Source organism: Oryzias melastigma, linkage group LG16 (genome assembly GCF_002922805.2).
Source record: "Oryzias melastigma strain HK-1 linkage group LG16, ASM292280v2, whole genome shotgun sequence".
Lineage (NCBI taxonomy): Eukaryota > Metazoa > Chordata > Actinopteri > Beloniformes > Adrianichthyidae > Oryzias > Oryzias melastigma.
The window spans coordinates 6,424,074-6,447,456 of record NC_050527.1 but is presented as its reverse complement, the minus strand read 5'-3'; the positions used below and the strand labels follow the sequence as shown (position 1 = coordinate 6,447,456).

At 38.2% G+C, this 23,383-nt stretch overlaps 3 protein-coding genes across 4 annotated transcripts; all 3 read right to left on the bottom strand.

The window, feature by feature from the left end:
- Positions 1-1,515: 1,515 nt before the first annotated feature.
- Positions 1,516-4,656, bottom strand: LOC112143715 (C-type lectin domain family 4 member E). The gene is made up of 7 exons (XM_024267889.2): positions 4,472-4,656; positions 3,232-3,345; positions 2,863-2,967; positions 2,406-2,492; positions 2,157-2,308; positions 1,961-2,058; positions 1,516-1,878 (listed from the first exon to the last, which is right to left on the bottom strand). Exons 1-7 carry the CDS (start codon positions 4,581-4,583, stop codon positions 1,752-1,754), a joined length of 795 nt encoding a protein of 264 aa, XP_024123657.2. The 5' UTR covers positions 4,584-4,656; the 3' UTR covers positions 1,516-1,751.
- Positions 4,657-8,178: 3,522 nt separating this feature from the next.
- Positions 8,179-11,471, bottom strand: zgc:92606 (uncharacterized protein LOC100000242 homolog). The gene is made up of 5 exons (XM_024267921.2): positions 11,276-11,471; positions 9,671-9,760; positions 9,357-9,435; positions 8,974-9,092; positions 8,179-8,638 (listed from the first exon to the last, which is right to left on the bottom strand). Exons 2-5 carry the CDS (start codon positions 9,758-9,760, stop codon positions 8,573-8,575), a joined length of 354 nt encoding a protein of 117 aa, XP_024123689.1. The 5' UTR covers positions 11,276-11,471; the 3' UTR covers positions 8,179-8,572.
- Positions 11,472-11,835: 364 nt separating this feature from the next.
- Positions 11,836-23,041, bottom strand: arhgef5 (Rho guanine nucleotide exchange factor (GEF) 5). Of its 2 annotated transcripts, XM_024267732.2 has the most exons (15): positions 22,256-23,041; positions 19,286-21,953; positions 17,768-17,813; positions 17,512-17,561; positions 16,538-16,914; positions 15,699-15,859; positions 15,409-15,561; positions 14,373-14,502; positions 14,218-14,292; positions 14,020-14,109; positions 13,781-13,923; positions 13,461-13,604; positions 13,295-13,365; positions 12,636-12,740; positions 11,836-12,520 (listed from the first exon to the last, which is right to left on the bottom strand). In XM_024267732.2, exons 2-15 carry the CDS (start codon positions 21,930-21,932, stop codon positions 12,369-12,371), a joined length of 4,344 nt encoding a protein of 1,447 aa, XP_024123500.1. In that variant the 5' UTR covers positions 21,933-21,953; positions 22,256-23,041; the 3' UTR covers positions 11,836-12,368. The 2 variants fall into 2 exon arrangements, with proteins under 2 accessions (XP_024123500.1, XP_024123501.1); XM_024267733.2 differs by lacking the exons at positions 19,286-21,953; positions 22,256-23,041 and adding an exon at positions 18,734-19,277.
- Between the last annotated feature and the right edge of the window lie 342 nt (positions 23,042-23,383).

The window sequence follows — 23,383 nt, the reverse complement described above, 5'->3', positions numbered from 1 at the left end:
TTGACACTTTACAGTGTGAAAATCCATCCATCTTCTTGTCCGCTTCGTCCCTTTCGGGGTCGCGGGGGTGCCGGAGCCTATCCCGGCTGCTGAAGGGCGAAGGCAGGGTTCACCCTGGACAAGTCGCCAGTCTGTCTCAGGGCCTCAACCACACACACATTCACTCTCACATTCACAGCTAGGGGCAATTTAGAGTCACCAATGAACCTATGAAGCATGTTTTTGGACGGTGGGAGGAAGCCGGAGTCCCCGGTGAAAACCCACGCATGCACGGGGAGAACATGCAAACTCCACACAGAAAGGTCCCAGCCGGGAGTCGAACCGGGGCCTTCTCGCTGTGAGGCGAGAGCACTAACCACTGCGCCACCGTGCAGCCCCAGTGTGAAAATGATCTATTTATTGATAGAGGTCTTATTTTAACACAAGGTTGTTTTCATGTTTTCATACAGATTCATATAAAAATGTAATCTCCAGTACAGAAAAAGAACGTATTTAGATTTAGAAAAGAAGAAAAATGACACTTAAAAAACGGAATTTGATGTTTGCAGCGTTTTACATGAACATTTTTTAACCAAGCTTTTTTTTTTATCTTATTTTTTTTAGTTGTTTCTCCTGTTTTGTTGCTGCATTTACTTATCATTTTAAATTCGATCAGGCAATTAAACACAGTAATCTTTGTCTTTTGTTTGCAGGATTAAAGACAAAAACAATGTAATGATGGAGTGATGCCAAAAATCTAACACTACCTCAAAGCCTTCTCCATTGGAGACAGAGAATAAAAAAAGAGCTTAAAAAGGCAGATGCATCTCAGATCTTAAAAAAAGTAGGATTCGGGAGACTCAGGTCAGATGGGCAGTGATCTGTCAGAGTGCTTTGGATTTGAAGATGGAGCAGGAGGACCAGAACATCAAATCTGTCTTAAATTAAATCTCAATCCTGCCTTTTGCAAGTGCTTCCATAAAGCTGTGACAAAGGTGAGAAGTGTTGTTTGTTGTCTTAAAAAGGGGGAATGCTTTTGGTTTTATGTAGTCGACAGAGCAATTATTTCTGCAATATTATACCATAAAAGAGTGTGTTATTTTTGTAGCCATATCAAATGATGTAGTAGTAATAGTGTATAGTAGAAACCGGTGGACGTAATTATGCAAAACAGTGAAATGAAGTAATTAAGTAGGGGTGGGAGTATATAAGTTCGCCTCTTCCCACTCCTTTACAAGCAATCAATCAAACTCTACTGACTTTAGTTAATTATCACAAAAATGAATGAACCAAATGTGACATAAGTGATTTTTATTTTTTGTTTGTTTTCTGTTTTCTAATCAAAGCATTTCCTTATTTCTGTAATGAGTTTAAAGTAATTGTGTGTTTTGTCCTTTATTTTTTAATCTATGCTTGAAATAAACCAATCAAATCAAATCAATCAATATATGCTGAAATATAGCTGAGAATAAACTGTCCTAAAACCCCGCACCCGTAACTGCTGGCCCATGACTGAAGATATCTTTAGTCACATGGTTATGTTTCCAATCTCGGGTTTAATACTGACAGTCTTCAGGACTCGATCTGGAACAAATAAGTGGACTCGATCCAAACCAACTGACTATTTCAGTCTGAATACAATTAAGCTCACAGTGCGCATGGTATGAAAATAAAGGAGTAAAAAGTACATTTGCTTAAACATGTCATTTGAATTAGACGTTGAAATAATGATTGCTGAAGGAAATATTTTCTAAAATAAAATGCGTATGATATTAGTTCTTCAGCTGACAGATAAAGTAAGCGCTGCTACGGCAGGACTCTTTAATCCAGTTCCCCTCTGGTGGATCAGTACTCTTGAGCAAAGCACAGTCCCTGTCTCCAGGGTTTCTTGTCCAGTAACTGCAAAAACATAATAATAAACTTGTTTTACTTTTTTTCAGAAAAGTTGATTTTTAAAATCTTTGTTTTTTTTATTTTTCACCTCTTTTCAAGCGTCTTGTTGTTGACCCACTGCCATGCAGATTGATGCTTTTTCAGTCCAATCCAGTACATCAAGTTCCCTTTCTCAGTCAATGAATTCTAGGCGATAACATTAAGAAGTTTTTTACTTCATGAGTCACTCTAACATTCCCCAATACATAATGTAACATTGTGCTGCAATATATTGTCCGATTCACCTGAACTTCCTGGCTGGGGATAACAGCCAAAGATCCACAGATTGAGCTGCATTTTGATTGACTTTGATCCCACGTCAGTGTGAATGTGGACAGAAAGAAACAGTAGCTGCCGTTTGTGTGCCATTCATAGGGACACCGCTTCCTCCCAGCACCTGCAAGTACAGAGAGGTCCGACATTGTAAAAACAAGGCAAGTTCACTGTAAGAATTGCTCACTCAGTTTTAATTATTTGTGAGGCTTCTCACTTACAAATGCTTCTCCAGTGCTCGGAGCACAGCTTCTTGACCATAGACGGGTCTTTTCTGTTATTTGCAGTGTCCTTTTGTCCAGAGTGGGCTGTGTTAGAAAGTTAGAAAAAGTAAATTTTTTGCAACTTTATAAATTATTACAAGTTTTAAATAAATATCTGAGAAAATATGTTTAATTCTGTTTACTGCTGCCCTATTTTTACATTAATACAAATTGATTTTCACTTTTTGGCACATTCATCTACCCTTGCTTAAACTTTTCCAAATCTAATTATGATCACACAGTTTAGAGTTTTTGCTCAACACATACGTTACAGGTATTATTTCCTACAGCATGTTGTATTTTAGAAGACATGAGTATTTGAAATCAGAGCCGTTAAATTACAGAAAATGAAAAAATAATAAACATGAAAATAGCTTGCTTGGAGCTTTAATCCTTTTTGAGGGTTATGACTTACAAGTTTTTCTGAAGTGCTCCGTGCACAGCTTCTCGAGGTTGACCGTAGACACATCTTCTCTGCTGTTTGCAGTCACCTCTTCCCCAGAGTAGATTCTGGATTTAGCTTGGACCGGAAATTTAAAGAGAAGAAAACTCAGAATGCCTTCATGCTGCAGCTCTGCAGCTGGAAGCAGTTTTCCTTAAACTAAACTGGAATAGAAGGGAATTGGTATATTTAAAACAATTAAAACAAAACAATTAAAAAAAAACTGAAGAAGACAAAGTAACAATGAAATGTATGAGATATGTGTAAAATGTGACTCCTGCACAAACTGCCTAAATACCACAGAGCATTGGTGCAATTATTAAGGCTAAGGGATTCACTCACCTTGCACAGTCGTCAGGATTGCTGGAGAAGGCGAGGTGAGCGATACGCCGAGGTCAACATGGTCTCCAAGGTTCGCTTCAGTGGAGGAGCTGCAAGAGTCTGGACAGGTGGTACCTGTCATTGCAAAACCGATTAGGTTATTGTACACGGCTCAAAAACATAAAGGGAACATATTTATAACTAACTGTTACTCCAACTCAGTCACACTTCTGTTTCTGCAAATGGTGACTAGAAGTAACTTTTGTGGTGACTTTTTGGTGACTTTTGAGTGCAAACAGTGTTGTCAGTCCAGCAGTACCATGAGATTGGGTCTACAACCCACGAGTGGTGCAGGTAGTGACACTAATCCAGGATAGCACATCAATGCAAGGCTAAATCTGAATTCTTCCCATCTCCCTAGGGGTTTCCAAAATTGTTTTTTTAAGTGCTGTCTTGGGGGGAGGGATGCCATGCTCTCCACCTCGAGGGTGCTCCACGTCATGCTGCCCCTCTAAGGAGAAGCACTTTTCTGCACATGGGTGTGCTCTGATACACAGAAGTACAGCAACAGCTTTTTATTTTAATATGACCTTTTTACTGTTATCAAACTAATGTTATTAAGTATTTCCGAGAGCTAGCAACTCCGCGCTAACGTAGCTAACCAGCAACTTGATGACGTCATTGAGTGGGAATAACATCCAAATTCGAAGACACTATTTTTTCCATATCTGTCTGTTTGTAGGGCTAAATGTAGGGGTAGGGAGAAGCTTTAGGGGTACCTCCACGGCTTCTCCGTACCAAAGAATTTAGTTTTGGCCACATAAAAACCCTCACCAGAAAACAGCGGATTCATGTTGATCACATAACCGGTTGAAAAATTACAATATCTCAAAGAGCACGTTTTAACTAAGTGGTGCTACAGACTGTTCTGGTGTTAAAGGGTTAAAAGGTCCGTAGCAGAAAAGGATATCCTTGACTCTAAATACACCCAACAGGAAGCTACAGCACTGTTTCCCATGCAGTCAGTTTGCTCAGTTGACGGTTTAAATAAATGTATTTAAAACATATTAAAAGAAATTGTGTGATAACTGTGCCCCCCTAAAACAAGCAACAGCCCCCAGCTATCCGATTAAAGTTATAAACGGTTGAACAGAATTACATTACATAAACCTTTGTGAAAAAAGACGAGGATTTACCATTCTGATGGCAGCCCAGGTATGTATTATTTTAATTAAAGAAATTCATGGCTAAGAACACTCACGTTTCGCCGCAAGTATGATGACGACCATTAACAGGATGAGGCAGATCACTGACATGCAGCTGATTACACAGTATAGGCGTGCACTTCCTGGCAGTCCTGTGAAGGAAGACATGGGTTAAGTCTGCAGATTAAAAAAAAATTAACCAATTCAGTCCCAAAGTTTTTGAGTCAAGAAGACTGAAATGGAAAACTTGTTGCAAACTCAGACATTCTATAATAATAATAATAAAACGCATCTCTTTCAATGTCAACTTAGATCAGATCAATGTTCGCAGAGACATAGCATGCAGGAGCCATACAAGATATTGATTCAAAACAATGATTTACATGTAGAAAAGCATGATGTGGAAGAAAAAGCAAGCATACTAATTGCTGTTTTCAGGGAAAAAAAGGAATTTACAGAAAGGAATCCAAATCTGCAGTTGTATTCAGTGTCCTTATGTGACTCTAGTGTACAGTCAAAAACCTTGAAAAGCGTGTGCTTCCCTTTTCTAAACTGTGAAATGAACAAATAAGGTCAACTAAGGCCACTAACTGTAACCTCTAGCTAGTAAGGACTTAAATCAAAAAGGAAATGAAGCCCTACAGTTACAGGGAAATTGATTTTTTAGTAATTTTACTCTTCAAGTAAGTTGGTAAAACTGCTAGTCATACACTTTCTAAGAAGCCCTTATTTATTTATTTTGCTAAAACATATGTTTTGTAATTATAATTTGGCAACCTTAGCATCCTTTGAGCAACATTTAAGACACTGGTTTTAAGCAAATGTCCATTAAAAATATCAAGATTAATATACTTTATTTCTGTTTTTCACTTGTTTGTCATATAAATAACATTTCTGGCCACAATTTTGTGTTTTTTTATGCTCCATCACCCTCCATCATGCCTGAACTCAAGTAATTCTGCAAAAAATTGACCCTAACTGAACCTAAGCCACATGACGGCTCGCTTCAAATGATCACAAACGCTTTTTTTTAAAGCTTTAAACAAGACTAAAACCAGTTGCAGACTTAGAGTCATCTTTTCTGTGCATTTTTATTTAAAAAATTCAATAAAAAAAATTTTGTATTGACATCATTTTAGTTACAGTAAATTAGTGGCAGTAAATTGAATTACTTGTGGAGAGGAAGTAAAAACAGTAGTATCATGTATTGGGTAAACCTTGTTTGACCCCCCAAAAAAAATCTTTGAAAAAAAAGAAAATAAACTATAAACCTGTATTCATATTGCCACTATTGAATTAGTCATTTCATATAAATGCTTTAGATCATTCTTGTAGTCTTTCACCTGCAAAGAAATTATTTTTAAAAATCCTGAAATTCTTTGTTGCTGCTGAAAAAAACCCTGAAATTTCACACCCTTCATTATTTTTTAATTCAAAAAGTGCTGATTTGTTATTTAATTATAAGTTAATCATCTTAATAATATCTTAATTACTGTAAGTAATCGTTGTTACACCCAGAGTTAGTTCCTGTCTTTTTTAAATGACAGGAAGCTAAGAATTGTGTTTCCAAGATACACAGACTCTTCATTAATAAATGATTTATTTGTATTACACTACTTTCTGAATTTCTGTTTCAGATTTTACAAGAGTCTTTAGGTCCGTCACAGAAACAGACCGACCACATTAAGCAGATAATGTATTTATAATTAAAATCCTCATGAAACAGACAAACATTAAAAATTCAAGACATGATACACTTTATATGAAAGTGTACCTTGACGAGGTTTCACAGCTTCAGCGAAGACGTCTTCGCCTGGACTCATCAAGTTATGATAATGTTCTGGATCTGCTTTCTCTAAAGATTAAAATAGAGACAAACACATTATAGAAGCAACACCCGCATTCACTTCCATATTATCTGTATATACTCTACATTCACAGACAAAAAAGAACTCTACCTCAGATTTTCCCATCTAGACTGAAAAAACTCAGTTCAAACAAAACATTTTTTTCTTTATGTGTTCCTAAAAGACGATTTTTCCAACCTTCAGTTTTAACCTCCAGCGTCGGTTCATCGGCTCCTTTTTCTTTATCCTCTTCTTCAACCTTGGTGGGGACTTCTTGCATCGTTTTGTTAAACTTTTGGTTTACTTTGCAAGCGTCTGGTCAACTGACAGTGAGTTACAAAACCCTTTGTGTCTGCAGGCAGAATTTCAGATTACACCCAGAGTCAAATAGAAGTTTTTGTTGATAGAAATAAGTGTCCAATCAGAAGTGACGCTAATGGACGGAATTAAAAAAAAAAAAAAGAACAGAAAAACTTTCCCACAGATATCTTTAGAGTTTCTTCTCTTTACCTAAACCACGTGAGAACAGTACAAATAACGCTACTGAGCTACTTTCAAAGAAACAAGTTTGTTCTACTTTGAAAAATATTCCATACGCTCAAGCTAATGATTACATTTAGAAAATCTCTGAACAAATTGTTAAATATAAACACTTTTTTATACAAATATTCTAATATTGGGATACCAGTGTTTTGTGATGTTCTTTCACAATATATTACAGCTAATTTGTTATGTTGCTCAAAGATAATCCCTTACAATATTTATGTCTCAATGCAATACATAAACCCTAAATGTCTTTGGAGCACCTGCAAGATTTAAACAAATAATAATAATTAGAGTGACAAATGTGTCATTTAGATGAAAACCAATATGGTGTACAAATAAGTAGTACTAACAATGTCGGGGTTAATTTGGCAAAGTGAATATTTAGGAATCATAATTTAAGGACCGAATCTCAGCTGGATGAGGAGCTTGAATTCCGAATGTGTCAGACAGACAAAAAAAAAAGAAAACATTTGCTTCACTCAGCTTAGATAAGGTAATTGGCCCTGTTTAAAAACTAATATACACTTTTTTATAGTACAAATGAATGAAGGGATGTAAAAATGAATTGACTTAATTGATTTATATTCCTACGGTCCAACCAGATCAGTCTGTTACTTTAGATCAACCTATACAGTTTTAAAATTGTTTCTTTTTTTACTCTAAAGTAAAAAGAATGTCATCACAGCTGAAAACACGTGATGGCAGCAAGAAATCAGTCCATAATTACAGTTCAATGTGTGAAAACGCTTTAAAGTGTGCAGACGTGTGATCATAGTGTGCTATGATCTTTTAAAAATATTCAGTTTGTGTTATTTTGATGTGGAAATACAACAGTGGGCTGAACTTTATGAAACTAATCTCTACACGCACTTACGTATATATTTTATTTTCCTTTGAGAAAAATACATTTCACAAAAAATAAATATAACATTCAAAGTAAAAAACATAACAAAATCACAAAAGTCTGGACAAAACTAAAACAGTTGAAAGATATTTTGTACAGCGTGCTTTGCAATCTATGTTTGTGTTGATGACCAACCAAAGGATATTTGGCTCAAACTCACAGGTTTAAATAGCTCTTAAAGTGACTGAACATAAACTGAGATTTTTATTTTTTTTCATGACACTTATAGTCAGTAAATGGACTTCCTGCTTTGAATTTAAATTTGTAAGTGGTGTGTTTGTTAGAAAAAAAAACAAGTTACTGAAATATTATATAAATTAGATTAAAATGGATAGACTTATTTTTATGAAAAATAATTTAAAAAGCATTAGTGATGCCTTACACAAATTAACTACAGCACAAAGTAATATATTGTATATACTAATATATTTGTAATCAAATCAAATCAATCAAGCGCACAAACCAATTTCTTTGCAGGTTTTTATTTTCACAAAAGATTACTTATTTACAAAAGAAAACTATTTGCATTACATACAGATGACTCAGGAACATGAGAGTTTTCTCCACTTTTTTCCATAATATCCTTTTACCCCATGCAGCTGTTTGAAAACTTAAACATAAATTAAATGTGTCCTTAATGCATCTTTTCCCTATTTAAATACTGTCAAAAGTAATATTCATTTCAGCAATCCTTTCCTCCTTAAACAAAAGTTTCAATTCCATCATATATTGCAGTTAAAAAAAGGAATACAGAGACTTAAAGTAATGCTTAGTATTACAAACAGCTTTAACGCTTCCAGGCTTCTTTGCACCTTCTCTCATCCTCTCTCTTTGTCCATTTTCCAGTCTTTTGGTCTCCCTCAGGCACCGTACACGCTCTCAGTACTGTAGGTCATGTAGAGAAACAGGTCTTCTTCATGGTGCTCCTGAAAAAAAACATACAACCCATGAGTTTCCCCAAGGAAAAAAAAAAAAACTTTGATGCATCTTAGTTTGTATGCAAACACAAAACTAAAGTGGTGACAATGACCAACATACGTTTTAAGATTTAAATACTAATCTGATTCTCCTCAATCTAGAAAAAAGCAAAGCAGGAAATGTAAAGCGAGTGATGGCAAATTGCTGTCTAAGCACCTATGTTGTTAGAGATTTCACCAAGAATTAAAGTCTTGCTTCTGCACATCTCAAACTGTTTTAGAGCAATCAAACCTCCTCGCGTTTTGATTGTCGGACTCACAGGTGGCAACACAGACGCACTTACCTCATATACAGCCGAAAGAGGGCAGCTGGACGGGGGAAGAGAGTTGTTGACAAAGAAGAAGAGCGCCTCCTCTGGCCTCAAGGACACACGCTGGCGGATGAGGAAGCACAACTGGCCCACTGAGAAAAACAGAAGGAGAAAAAGCAGCCAGACAGTCACACGCAGAGTAACTGTGTTTTAATCAGAGAAGAGGAAGGAAACAACAATCATTTAAAGACGACTGATGCCCTCTGGAGTTTAGAAATGTTGCTGCATTCAAATCACTACAAACATATACAAAATAAAGTTTGACATTAGCTGACTAGAAGATATGGGAAAAAATAAAGTGAGTTTCTGCACTCGTTTTCATACAAGCTAAACTCCTTAGTGTTTCTGAGTCTTACCTGTCAAGTCTGAGGGCACAAGATATTTTTTCTTGTCGAGTTCAGGAGCTCTTGACTTGGGGGCCCTTTCAACAATGATCTGGAATGACGAACAGTCCATCATGCAACAAACAAACAAGTTTAGCCTAAGAACCTCTAAATACGAGTTTCTGTCTGAAATTTAATTTATGGTTTTAGAATGTTATTAACATATTTCTTGCTTGATTTTTTTAAATCAAATACAACAGACCTCCCAGTAAGTGTGACATTGTTAGCAATAGTTATTAATCTGACAAATATTTTGAATTGAACAATGAAGCTGCGCCCTAACGTACCGGTATCTTATCGGGGTGTTTGGCCCGAACTCGCTCCCCCTCTGCTCTCCTCACCTCTAGTGGCACTGAGCGCTGGTACTGACTCCCCATCTGAACACAAGACAGGGAGACGTGAAGGATCTGACAATGAATTTCTTCACTGTGCAGACAAAAGAGAAGCAGCACAGCCTGACCTCACCAACACATGCAGTCTGTAAACAACTGAAACTGACCCATTCTAGATAGCATGCCTTTCAGATCAGTGATGTCATCCCAATTACTTTTAACTCTTTTGCAGAAATCCTCCATTTTATATATATATATATATATATATATATTGAAAGCAGTAGCTGAAAAATGATGAGGTTTGATCAAAGTTATGATTTGTGAACTGACTTGCCATGATAAATAATATTACAAATGTGGATAAGGCACACTACCTTCCAATTGTTTAAATAAGAGTACGGGCATTATTTTTTTTTATTTGTAAATTATTTTTATTAGACATTATATGTCTTCTATCTTTTAATCTGTATTTCCAGATTCACGTAAGCAGAGAATATAAGATGCAAGTATTCTACAACACCAATTTGTTTGTTTTGATAGGAACCATTCTTCTCAAAAACAGATGTTAACAAATTAACAACGATCCAAAAGAAAATGTACAGTTGTGATGTTCCTTGTTTTCTGCTGGTTTTAAATCCAACTTAACATTCAACATACTGGGTGGATAACACGTAATGACACCTAAATATGTTTAGTTATTTAAAAATAAAACATTGAGATGCTGCTAAATTTCATATTAAATATCTTAGATCCAAAAATTACCATCAGAGAAAGGGGTCACCTACATGGTGGCTGCAGGGACCAGATTGGTGACCCCAAGGACCACACAAGGTGCCAAAAAATACCACAACTTGTGAGCTGCTTCTAAAATAAAATTTTATTCAGTTACTATTTTTTACTACACATTGCATAATAGAAAAAAATGGTACAACATAGTGAAAATGGGACATTTTCCCAATTAAGCGCTGAATAGTGATATTTGTTTCTTAGCTTGTTATCATTGTTGGATAGTTATGGTGAAAAATCTGTGTCCTTACATATAGGAGTTTCATTATTCATTATTAATAATGTATAACTAACTATAACTAAGCAAATTTGTTATTCAGTACAGTAACCGTGAAGTACCCGTTTAAAAATGGTTGGTGACCCCTGATCTGGGATATCCAGTCTACATTTAGAATATGTTAATTACATTAAACCAACTGAAAAGTTAATTAAAACAAAGAAAAAAGATAAACAAATTTAAGGATAAAGGCATGATGATATATTTAGAATTTAGTCAATAATCAACGTGAATATATGCAAATGTTCATCAACATAAACGCTATCCAGGCTAACGAGCCACTTTTAAGTAAGGCCACGTCACTCTCCTAAAATGACGAAAAATCAGCTCATGTCTTAACAAACCTGACTTCCAACAACTAGCTAGTCGATAAAATAGCTCAAATTTAATATTTTAAACTTACAGGTTAGGCTATATCAGGATGCGCACTGTTTTGGGTGATAAGGCTAAATGCTAACTTAAGCTAACCAATTTTTAACACAAAATTGCCAACTTACCGTTAAAGAGACGTCTCACTTAATGACAGCCAAACCCAGATACAACCCGATAGAGTGCTTCTTTGGTAGTTTAAAGAAACAAGTAAATGTTTACTTTAGGATAAAATCAATAATAGAGCACAAGACGACACAGACGGCTTTCAAAGATGTCGACTGTTCTAGTTATTCTACTGAACAAAAACAACAACAAGCTGACAGTCCCACCCACCAAAAACATGGCCAATCAGAGAAGAGAAAACACAAGGAGTATGAATTCTATCCAATAGGACATAAACATCTGCCGCGGTGGGCTGAAGCCATTGGATGCAGCTGTCAGTCAATCTACGGATGACGAAGCCTTTTCTCTTTGATTGGCAGCTCATTTAACCAATAGAAACCAGTCAAATCAGAACAGGCCAGGACTGGCCACACCCCCGGCAGTCTACGTGAGTAGCGTGTGCTGCACTGTTCTGTGAACCCTCCCTGCAGGGAAATGCCAGACATTTCAGGCAATTATATAAAAATCAAGATTGTGGGTACATACCGCTTTAGTTTATAGATGTAAAGGAAAAAAGTGCACATTTTTACTTGAGTTAAGATTTATTGAAACCCTTTTAGGAAGGTTGTTCATAGTATGATTGTCTTAAAGACTAAAATGTCTGTTGCCTCTCATGCACACAGAGGCCAAACACTAAAAAATAAAATACATTTAAAATTTTCTATCTTAAAATTTGGTCATTTACAAAGAAACCATCATTTATGAAAAAAAAACATATTCAGAAAAGTTATTTCCTTTAAAAAATGGTTGTTACAAAACAATATTCATTTGTTGTATTTTGTACAAGATTGTTTTAACAATGTGTTGAGCATAACAGTCACTACTCTACAACTTGATATGAGCTTTCAAGGAAAACTAAATATTTTGGAGAGAAAGGGACATACAGCTCCAGTGAAATGCATCCTTGCAGCAGTTCTGACTGCTGTACTCCTGTGAGGATCATGTCAGGAGAAACGTCACAGAAAGTCTATTGTCCAGTTTTTATGGCACACATCTTGATTCCTCCATCTGTGTTTTCTTTTTGAGACCCCCTTTGCTATGTTCCTGTTCATTGACTTAATCGACCACTGTGGCGGCCGTGGCTGTGGTCAGTTTAAAGGCGTCTGACAGGTTTCGCTCCTTGATTCTCGAGCTGCTTATGGTCTCTAAATGTGACTTCAGCACCCATCCACGCTGGAAGTCTGACAGCCTGGTTCCCTCCACCCAATCTGAGGAGAAGAGGGGAGGCAAAAGCTTGTTTTATTATAGATTATATATATTATACCCACAATTCAGCAGTTTATTTTGCAGCTAAAATGCAGAAAGCAAGAGGGATTGTCTTACTTTCACTGCTATCCTGATGCACGAGAATGACCTCAGCTTTTTCCAAGGACAGCTCGTCAGGCTGCTGAGCCATATAAGCTTTGACACATAGCATTTGATCACAGTCTGAAGGAAAGAGAAGTATTACTGTTAAAGGAATATAAAACCACAGTCAAATCAAAAATCCCCCCACCCTAAAGAAAAGAAAACAATCTGGCAGTGATTCTAGATATCCTTTATCTTGTAAATCCTAACTACAGAAATGCGTTTCCCTCCCATAAACAAGATAACTTTTTCCATGTACTGCATATTTTGTACTCTTCTGTGTAAAAATTACCAGTGAGTTCTTGAAATTCGTTGAGGAGACACACATCCTTTGGGTAAATACTAATGTGAGCCTCTAATGCCTTTGAATTAGTTTAACCATCATTTGTTGATAACAAAACAAGTATTAGTACATGACTAATGTTGTGTTAAAAAAAATCAGCTCTTTTCCATAACCAGCTCTTGGAATATGGTATATAAGCAGTTTTACAACAGCCAAATAAAACATTCTGTCTTTCTTACAGTGATTTGTGTAAAAAAATAAATAAAGAAAGAACAGAGAAGTGTATATTTCTCAAGTCAGAAGCCATCAGAAAAACTATAATACAGTATATTAAACAAGATCACATTTTTACCTTGAGCAGCAGAAAAATCCAATTGAGGATGAGGCCTGGAGAGCGCAGAGATCCAGCGAAGCTTATCACTCCTGATGTGAAAAGACAAAATAAGTTGTTTATTTTCTGTAAATAGAATCATTTGGTAATCAGTAATGACGTTCAGTCCATCATCAGAGCTTCTTACTGTGTGTCAGTCTTTAGCAAGTAGAATTTGGTTGACATTTGCAACCGGAACAGGTTCTTCTGGAGGGAGTGAAGTTTGATACGGCAGTTTTCTACTTGCACTTCATTGACAGGAGCGTGGTTGATTACTGTAAACCTCCCTCCTCTGGAGAAGATCCGGAAGGAAAGCACAAACAACAAATGAGGCAGTGGAAGAAAAGAATGTAAAACAAAGAATGGGGATAAAACAAAAACAACAGGAAGCACATGGGGATATGTCATATCCCAGCAAGCAGCTGTTTTTTTCAGTATCATTGGGAATCAAAATGCTGGGTGTCTCACTCTTTTTGTAGCGACAGCAGCAAGTAGTCGTTGAAGAGATGCAAGTAAAGGTTGCGCTCCGGGTCTTTGCAAGCCAAATCAATCAGCTCGATCACGGGACCTTCTCGCACCCACCTCCGAGACTGACTGATCAGAGGAAGAGTCTGAAAAGGAACAAAAACAAGACCATGAAGGTGATACTGAAAGTGAAACGAAGGATTCATCTCTTCTTTCACCTCCTTTCTTTTTATTTTTCTCACCTTGCAATCAAAGTCCACTTTAGCATTGAGAGAGACCAGAGACTCTATGCTTTTCATCTGGGAGATGCTATCGTTGCTTTGTTGAATGATCTGGAAGATAAACCCATTAAAGACATGATCAATACCACAAAGTCCAAGACATCTTCAGCAGTCTCAGTAACAGTAAAGGCTGTTTATTAGAGAAATAGAGCTCCCTACCGTCTCCAGAAGTTTCATCGCTCTGATAGCTTGCTTCGCCTCGGCGGTACCAGGGGTTGTTCTTTTCACAATGTTCTGAGGAATAACGGAACAACTTCAGGATTCACCTTAATAAACTCTTAAGTTCCTGTTTTCCAGAGATGTTTCATACATACCTGCACCAACAGTTTAAGTCTTGTAATCCTTTGGAAAGGAAGCACAAGAAAAGAACGAAGAGGGAGTCTCTGACAAACAGCATTCTTCTCAATACTCTCCACAAGCTGCTTGAATGTTGGATTCTCAGTCCTGAAAGATGAGTTTATGATGTCAAAATCAAGAAATATTTCACACATTTTGGTCATTTCTAGGGGTGTAAGAAAATATTGGGTTAGTGAAATATCGCAATACTTCACTTCTATCGATTTAAATGCTACCAAGGCGATGTTTAATTAATTATTTATTAACAAAATGTAGTTCAGTGTCTTACTTTGTTTTCCACTTGAAAACCGAACCACTATTTGGCAGCACAGAACACTGAGCCTCTTTGAACAGCTCTACACCACACCCAAAATAACAAGATCTCACAAGAACCATCTTGTGATAGATGTGAACCCAATGAAACTTCACAGTTATTGTTGCTACATAGTTTTAACTAAGAATTAGTATTGAAGCCAAAATCTGTGCCATTTTGGTACTGGTACTGTGTGAAAAAGTGGATTTTAGGCTCACAGAAGAACATGCAACACCAGAAACACAGCACACACTGTGTGCTTCAGTCAAAATGCAAGTTTGGCTAGATTGAGTAGTATTGGAAATTAACAGCACATTTATTTTCCTCAACCATTACATTACTGGTTAAGACTCATTTAATCTTTTTTTGCATGCTGAAAAATACGTTCTTGTGAAAATCAAACCAAATTGAGTGTTGCAAAAATATTTAATAAATTACCAAAAGAAAAGCACCATGAATTTGCTTGGTTAAAAGCAACTTGTGCATGAGATACAGTTGCAGACCTCAATGTTCAGATTAATAAATAAAATGTATTTTAAAATTTTATAGTAAAATATTGTCTCTGGTTCTCTCTCGGGATATATCATGATTGTAGCATTTTGTGACATGTAACGTGATATGTATCATATCGCCGGGCTCTTGCAATACACACCCCTAGTATTTTCAGAAAAATAAAAAAAGTTCCTCAAAAGTAACCTTACATGAGCCTCTGGTAGGTAGCGTCCTGGTATGACTGGTTGGTGAGGTAGGGAACGTAAACCGATCGGAAGCGCTTGCAATGGTGAGCAATAATGTCACAAACAGTGAAGTGCATGATGTCCGAGTCCACGCGTTCCTCCAGCTTCTCTAAGAACCTACAAAAAGCAACAAAAAAAATGTGAGAACGTCAAATTAAATAGATTTAACCTTGACAGCAGATTTGATTGCAACAGATTTTGATTCAAAATGAAAGTGCAAGAGCTCAAAAAAAAAAAAGAAATAAGTTTCATACCTGTGGCTTATAGCACGAACTTCTAACAGTCTAGAAAAAAGCCAGTTTCGATCCTGATTGCCCAACAGGTCCAGCAGCGACTTGCACTTGACAAAGTGTTCAGCAACAATATCCAAACTCCGACAATAGGAGGCCTCTGATGTTACAACTTCGAAGCGCACCTTCAAAACAAAACCAAAAGTTAGAATCTTGATGAAAATCTATACGTACTTCACACTCACGCAATTCCCACAATATTCCTGGGGAAAAAAAAGAAATTTCCCTAAAAAATAATAAAGAAAATTTTGCAATATTTGAAGAAAACAAAACTGGTAAAGTTTTGCTGAAAAAAAAAACTAATTAAAGTAACTGATATTTACTCAATCCAGCCCTCGGGCTCAAAACACACCTCTGCGAGGAACACCTGGATCAGTGAGTAAAAGTTTTCCACCATGTGACAAAGAGGAAAATTTACAAGATTTTACTAGTTTGAAGTTTAAAATAAATGTATATTATGCCATTACAGATAAATCACGAGAGAAAAGTGCTGAGGTGATGATAAAAAAAAAATCCTGGTGATTTGGACGAGGATTGAGAAAAAAAATCAAGTATGAGTTTGTAAAATTACTAAAACAGAAAACATTCTGCAAACTTTTTCCAGGAGACAAAAAAAGAATAAAATCTAAAAGGTAAACCGCAAAAATGAATTGTTTTGCATTCTTGTTAGTAAATGGTCAATGTCTTTCTTGTCTCTTCTATTAAAAACAATGTGTTACCAATATCCATTGCAGTTATTTAATGGATGAATTTGACCTCAGTAAACTGAGGGTCTCACAATTTTTTTAGAGCTCTTTAGTTACCTCCTGTAGACGCCACTGGTTTTCTGTGACTTCCTCTAGCTCGTTGCTGTCCCTGACGCCCGGAAGTTCCCGCCACAGCGTTCCAGGTTGTGAAATGGACAGACGTGGCGAGGAAGGCCGGCGTTTGTTACTGTGAGACGCCGGGAGAGGAAGGCTTCCAGTGTTATGGAAGGAGTGGGACAAGTGGGGGTGGTGAGACAAGGAATGGGGGTGCAGGACTGTGGGCAGGGAGGGAAGAGGTCTGCGGGATGGCGGTGGTGATGGAACGGGAGACGAAGGAGGACCCTCGCATCCGGAAAGCGCGTCTGCGCTACCCTGCCGCAGGATTTCAATGTTCTGCGCAGCCTCATTGTACTGCTGGTAGAGCTGTGCAGCTTCTAATAGAGGAACAGGTAGAGAAAAAACAAAAGAAAAACAGCAGAAGAAAAGACAACAGGGTGAAAAATAGGTTGGAAAAGAGGAAGTAAAGGGAAAAAAACAGAGAAAGAAGGGTGTAAAACCACAAGGAATTGTTTGCGTTTAGCACATTCCTTCTGCACATACTTGTCAGACTGCAAAGTCACAAGAACGGCTGTTTGGAGAAATGACTGCTTGCAGGAACCTGCCTGTAGCTAACACAGGCACGCAACAACACCGTTTTAGTGAAAGCACTCCACTTTCCCATTGCCTAGTTCAGTTCCAGACGTGTTGGTACACCAGTTGACTTTTTTTTTTTTTCAAGTGGAATCAGCCCACTGAAAGACTTCCTTTAAGTTGTTTTCATCATCACGTTCTGGACTTACGTGAAGTGAGTGACGGAAAAAAAAATTAGTGACACAGAACTGAATCACACAGTTGAGGGGAAACGCTTGGCCATGATTTCCTGTGTCACATCACCCTGTTCGAACAAGTATAAATATCTATTTAAAAGTAAAAAAAAAAGCTTAAAAAAATTAGAAACAAATGTAGAAAGAATGGAAGTTGGGCAGACTCACTGCAATATTTTGAATTCCTTTTTTTTCTTGGATATGAATGAAGATTCGCCCTAGAATCACAGCAGGGAGAAAGAGTGCGTTATAGTTGCACATTGCATCAGTAATGCATGCTTCAACTTGCCTAAAACTCTGGAACATTCGCAGCAAGATACAAACACTGGATTTTTTTTTTTTTTATAACCATGTTTGGATCTTCCTTTATGGAAGATTGCAAGGTTAGACAGGCTTTAATAAAATTCAACTTTTTTTCATTTACCTCAGCTCATGGTCTCCCATGCTTCTGCTTGCAACATCTGCATCATCTGGAATGAAAAAGAATCCACGACTATCAAAAGGCATCGTCTTTCTGAAAATCAGCAACAAACTAGAATGGAACAACGGCATAAGAAGACAACAAAAATGTTAGGTTAGTTGAAAGGGTTATAGCTCCTGTTACGATTACAAAAGAGAGTTTTATTTTTCTAGAATGCATTTCCCTTAAAGATAAGGATCACCAGCAACTCTTAAAAAAAATCCCTCATCAGGTGTCTTTTCAGTCACTCCACCTACTACCTGATAGATGGTGTGACTGACCTAATTCCAGATCATGTAAGTAGCTGTAAGCTTTGAAAGCAGTATATCAGACAAATGCATAATAATTTGAGATTGTGGAAAAGTTAAAAATGTGTGTTTTAGATATGATTGAAGTAATCCTTTTACAAGCAAGGAGCAGGGCTGGGGCTCTAGGGTGATACATTTTAAACACAGACTGAATTACTTTAATATTATTGAGTATCGGAAAAATAATTTTCATTCAGTTCTGATGTTCGATACCAGAGATTGGGAGCCTCGCATCCAGTACAGTACATTACATTATTTTGTATTACTTAAACTTTATTAACAGTGTGTAAACTGATGTGTGAGTTCCTTTAGTGATTGTTTCTTTGAAAATGTAACAGATAAGACTAAAAAGACAATGAGGTATGTACTCTTCTTAAAGAACTATTTCTTAAAGTTAGCAACAAAGATAGTACCGTTCTCCAAATTCAGGGTATCGGCATAGAATGTTTTGGATTGATATCCATGCTTATCAGTGTTTAAATGTGTTAGTCTAAATTTGAATTGTAAAGCCAAACAGCAAGATTTGGAATGACAAAAATCAGTAGATAGGCGATGCAGTTATTGTAGATTTTCTGAATTGATTGGTTGAATTTGGCAGGCGGACGATCGAAGCTGTCTTTACCTTTTGGAGAAAATACTTTGGTTCTGCGGTCCCCTGCAACACCCTCCATTTGCACAAGCGTTCCACTTCTTCTTTCACTTGTTACACGGATTCCCCTCCTTCGAAAATCAGCTTTAAAACCCAAATTCTGAATGCCGCAAGTGCCCTCATTCTCAGATGACACTTCTTCCTGCTCAATATCCACTTCAATCTCATCCAATTCGACAACAGAACCCTCCTCTTGTCCCAAATCATCCTCTGACCCCTCACAGTCTCTAGTGGTGTTAATAAGAAGGTCAAAATCAGAACTGTAATTTAGAGACGGGCAGCTACAGGGTTTGTAGAGCATATAGCTCTCATCTAAATACATCTCCATTTCGTTTTCTCTCCCAACTTTTTTCAATCGTGTCTTTTCTAAGTGTGTTTGATCATAGAGCTCAGACGTTGTATCCGGTAAGTGATCGTCCCCTCCTCCTGTGTTTATCAGTGTGTCAGCATGAATGGATGTGAGTGTTGCAACAGACTCAGCTGTGAGCTGGTCAGAAAGCATGTGCTTTTGGTTTCGTCCCATACCTCCAAAATCCTCCGGCGGGCTGTAGTCCTCCCCTTCTGCATCTGAACACTGGGTACTAGTCCAAATTTTTAAAGTGGGCACCCCCGGAGTTCTCCCTGGAACCTCATGAGTGGCCTCCATTGCGTTTTCTTCTGAGGTCCCTAGTATTTCTCGTACCACGCTTGTAGCCCATTTCAGGTGAGGTGGATGGGAATGCCTCTTGGGGTCATCGGTGCTCCATGCTCCACTCATTCTAACCCGAATGGCCTCCACCTGTTCTTCACTCATCGCTTCAATGTTTATTTGATCCAAAAAGCGTTGAGTTTGGTCAAAAGTCTCCTGGGAACCATCGCCAGGATTACGTAGGACAGAAGGAGGTTGCGCACTTTCTTCGCCTGCAAGTTCATTGTTTTTCTCCTTCCACGCTTTGAGAAGTTTTTCCGTTTTTGAGTCTCTTTTAATTTTTCCCACTTTGGGCCTCATTTTTTTAGCCGCTTCTTGAGGCTCTGAAAACGAATTCTGTATTTCCAGTTCATCTGTTTCTTCTGAAGTAAACGTTTCTTCCCTTGCTGGGTTAGAGTCACCTTTTACATACTGGTTACTGATTTCTTGCTGGTCATCACGTCTTGCTTTTGTAATTGATATGTTTTCCTGGAAATTTGCTTCGTCATTATTTAGACCAGGATGACTTTCTAAATTTGGGTTTTCTCCATCCACTCCTCCTTTTTGATCATCCTGTGACACCTCCCTGTTTTGTTGTTGAAATCCTGATAGCTGAATCGTGCGAAAAAAACACTTTCCTTTCTTTTTCCGTCTTTTTTTCTCCTCATCTTCTTCCCTTTCCTCGTGACTTTCAAATTCCATGGAGTCATAAGATGAGGGTTCCTTGAGAGTGTCTCCACATCCACTGAACTCTTTTTCTATCTCATCTCCACTACTGGACAATGTCATAAAACCATCCTCTGCTGATGGCATTCTTTCTCGTTCTTCTTTCCATCCGACCTCACTTCCTTCTTCACTCCAAGAGTGTGGAGAGTAATTGCTTTCACCCCCTTCCTCCCTGTCACTGTCCTCTGAGTTAACTGCTGTGTACTTCGTCTGTCCATTTTTTTGCCAGCTGTCTTCTCTCCCTCGCCTCTGACCTCTCATCGTTCTGCTCTCCTCGTCTCCCTCTACACTTGCTCCCTCTGGTTCTCCCCTGTTTAATTCATTTCTCTCCACCAGTGTTTTTGAGTCTGGTTCCCCACTACCTCGTCGCTCGTCTCTTCCTTTCACTGCCTGCAACTTCTCCTCTTCACTCCACTCTTCCTTCTGTCTTGTGCGTCTCTCTCTGTCTCTACTTTCTTTACTATTCTTGCCCCTCTGTGGGTCTAACCACATCCTTCCTGGCTCAAGAGTATGGCCTCTCGTTCCTCTGCCATCATCTCTATCACCTCTATTTTGAAACCTCTGACTTCTCTCAGTTCTATCTGAATCTCTCAATTTATCTTCTCCTCTTTCCTGCTCACCAGTCCTCTGTCTACTTGTTTTCCTGTCCTCATCACTGTCTCCACGTCGTTTATACATTCTCTCCTCGTCTGCATCCCTTCTCTTATCTCTACCACCACCAGGTGAGTGGCATTCAGACCTTTTGCCTTGGATACCTTCCTGTCCATTCTTTCTTTCCCTGGTTCTTCTTTCCTCTCTATGACGATCATCTTTTCTCATTTCATCTCTTAGACCTCTATCAGTTTCCCTATATCTTTCCTCTACTTTGTCTGCTGATCTTTCCATCTTCCTGTTTTTATGAGCTCTGCTCTTCTTGGTTCTCTCCTCTTCTTTCCCTGTGTCCTTGTCTCTGTACCTCTGTCCATCTCCATCCTCTCTACCTCTGTCAAGCCTTGGTTGTCTTTCATCAATGTATCCGTCTCCCCTTGAATCCTTTGTTTCTTCTCTCCTTGGGGGCCTTTCTCTTCTGTCCCTGTCAAATACTCTGTCTGTGTTATACATTCTGGGATCCATCCTGTCCATGTCTGATCTTGTTTTTTCTCTTTTTCTTGGTGCGTCTTTTTCTCTAATTTCCCTCCAATCACCTGTATCTCCTTCTCTGTCTTGGAGGCCTCCACCACTAGATCTGTATTTCTCTCGCTGGTACAGCCTTTCATCTTCTAAGGACCATCTCTCCATGTTTTTACCCACTTCCCTGCTTCTGGACCTGGTCTCATGATTTCTTTGATCTCTATTGTCTTCTATCGCCTCTCTTTTAGGATAGTCTTTGGGTCTTCGTTCTCTTTTATCCTGCATCTCAGAAGAAGATGCCATTCTCAATCTAGGATCAAAGGAATTTTTACTCATTCTGGGAAATGTACCACGCTCCAAATAAATCTCTTTTTCATTATGATCATCTTCCCTCTCGATATTTGAAAAGACTCTGCCGTTCCTACTTTTGCCACCTTCTGCCTTCTGTTCTTTCCCTCCCTTTTTGAGTGGAAACATGCCCACATCTTTGTGTCGTTCTTTCTCTTGATCTTTACTCCAATTTTCCTGCGTGGGGTCTCTTTCTGACGAAGACTTCGTTTTTGGCTTGGGACTTGGATCTCGGGAGCTTTTTCCACCTGCCAGAAACTTGTGGTCTGTCATGTTAGATAAATTCCCAAATAGGTTATAGATGTTTTTTCTGGTGCCCATAGTAGCGCCTAGTAGTAGTACCTGGAAAAGGGCAATATGTCATTTTAGAAATATGTTTCAGATAATAAATATAATGATAAAGAATAATACTTTACTGCACGTTTAAAGGCAAAATGATGATTTGTAAATGAAAGAACAAGATTAGGTAACTGGTTTACACCCTGTTAAGGTGCAGACCTGTAAAATGTAGCATGGGAAGTCTTTTACACAGATCTATGACGCACAGGCAAGGCATTCGACACCTAATCTACAGCTGTAATCCAAATCTGAGTTTATATCAGAGAAAGTACATAAACTATTTTTTAAAAAAAATGTAAACTTACCTGAAGTTTTGTTCTGGGGAGAATTGATCTCCCCCTGTTTCAGTTTAGCTCAAAGGCATGGGATTGCACAACTCCTGAAATGTCATTCCTTTTGTGAACATTGAGTCACAAAGCAAATGTCCTCATTTTTAAGACAAAACTCCGCTGCCTTTTACTTTTCTTTTCCTTTAAATTCCTCAATCGTTCCACTCCCGAGAAAAGTCCTTGTTTACGTGGATTTCTTGTGGCGTCTTTCTCCTGCAGCCTCTCTCTTCTCTCTCCAGCTCCCCTCCTTCCTCAAATTCCCAAACAAGTCTCGACAGATTGACACTTATCTTCTCCCTCCTCTTTTCCCTACTCAATTCCGTCCTCTGGTGAACGGAGGAGGCCTCTCACCGGCGCGAGCCAAAGCCCCGCGAGCGCGTCCACTACCTCTGGTCCTTCACGGTGCGCACGTGACTCGTCGCGCGGACCCCCCTCTGGCAAAAACAAGCTGGCGACTCTTTCCTCTGTCCTGGCTCATTCTTCTCTCACTAAAACACAGGAAGTTCACCTCCTCATGAGTGTCTCGGTGATTGGTTGACATACAGTGGTTGGGTGTGTCTGCATAACACACACACTCAAGGTAAGGGGTTGTGATAACATGAAGTTGGGGGATGGGGAGGGGAGAAAGTGAGGATAAACATTCAGGAAGAAAACCATAAAAAAAACTTCCCTGCATTCCTGTGAGACATAGCTGAAGGAGAGACGGAAACAAAACGGTTTTATGGCATTGAAAAAACCCAAATGAAGCAATCATGAAGGAGAGCAGTAAAGGGAGGAGCAATCTGCAGGGGTGATGGTAATTGATTTGGTTGACAATGATTGCTTAAACATGCTGATTAAAAACAGGATAGGCTGGGATTTCAAGGCTCAAGTGCCATCTCTAATTTACATGGACATTGTTCCATGAGAATAAGTAACAATTTGCTTTTCCATCAGGTTGTTCCAGACTCGCTCTGCAAATAAAGCATTTTTATCAAAAAGGTTGAGACAGACACCTGTACTTTTTTGTTATGTATTTTTCCGGTATAGGTAATTGAGTCATGATTTTCTGGCTAAGTTCCCAGTAGTAAATGTGACAAAGGTTCTCAGCTGATGGTTTAACTT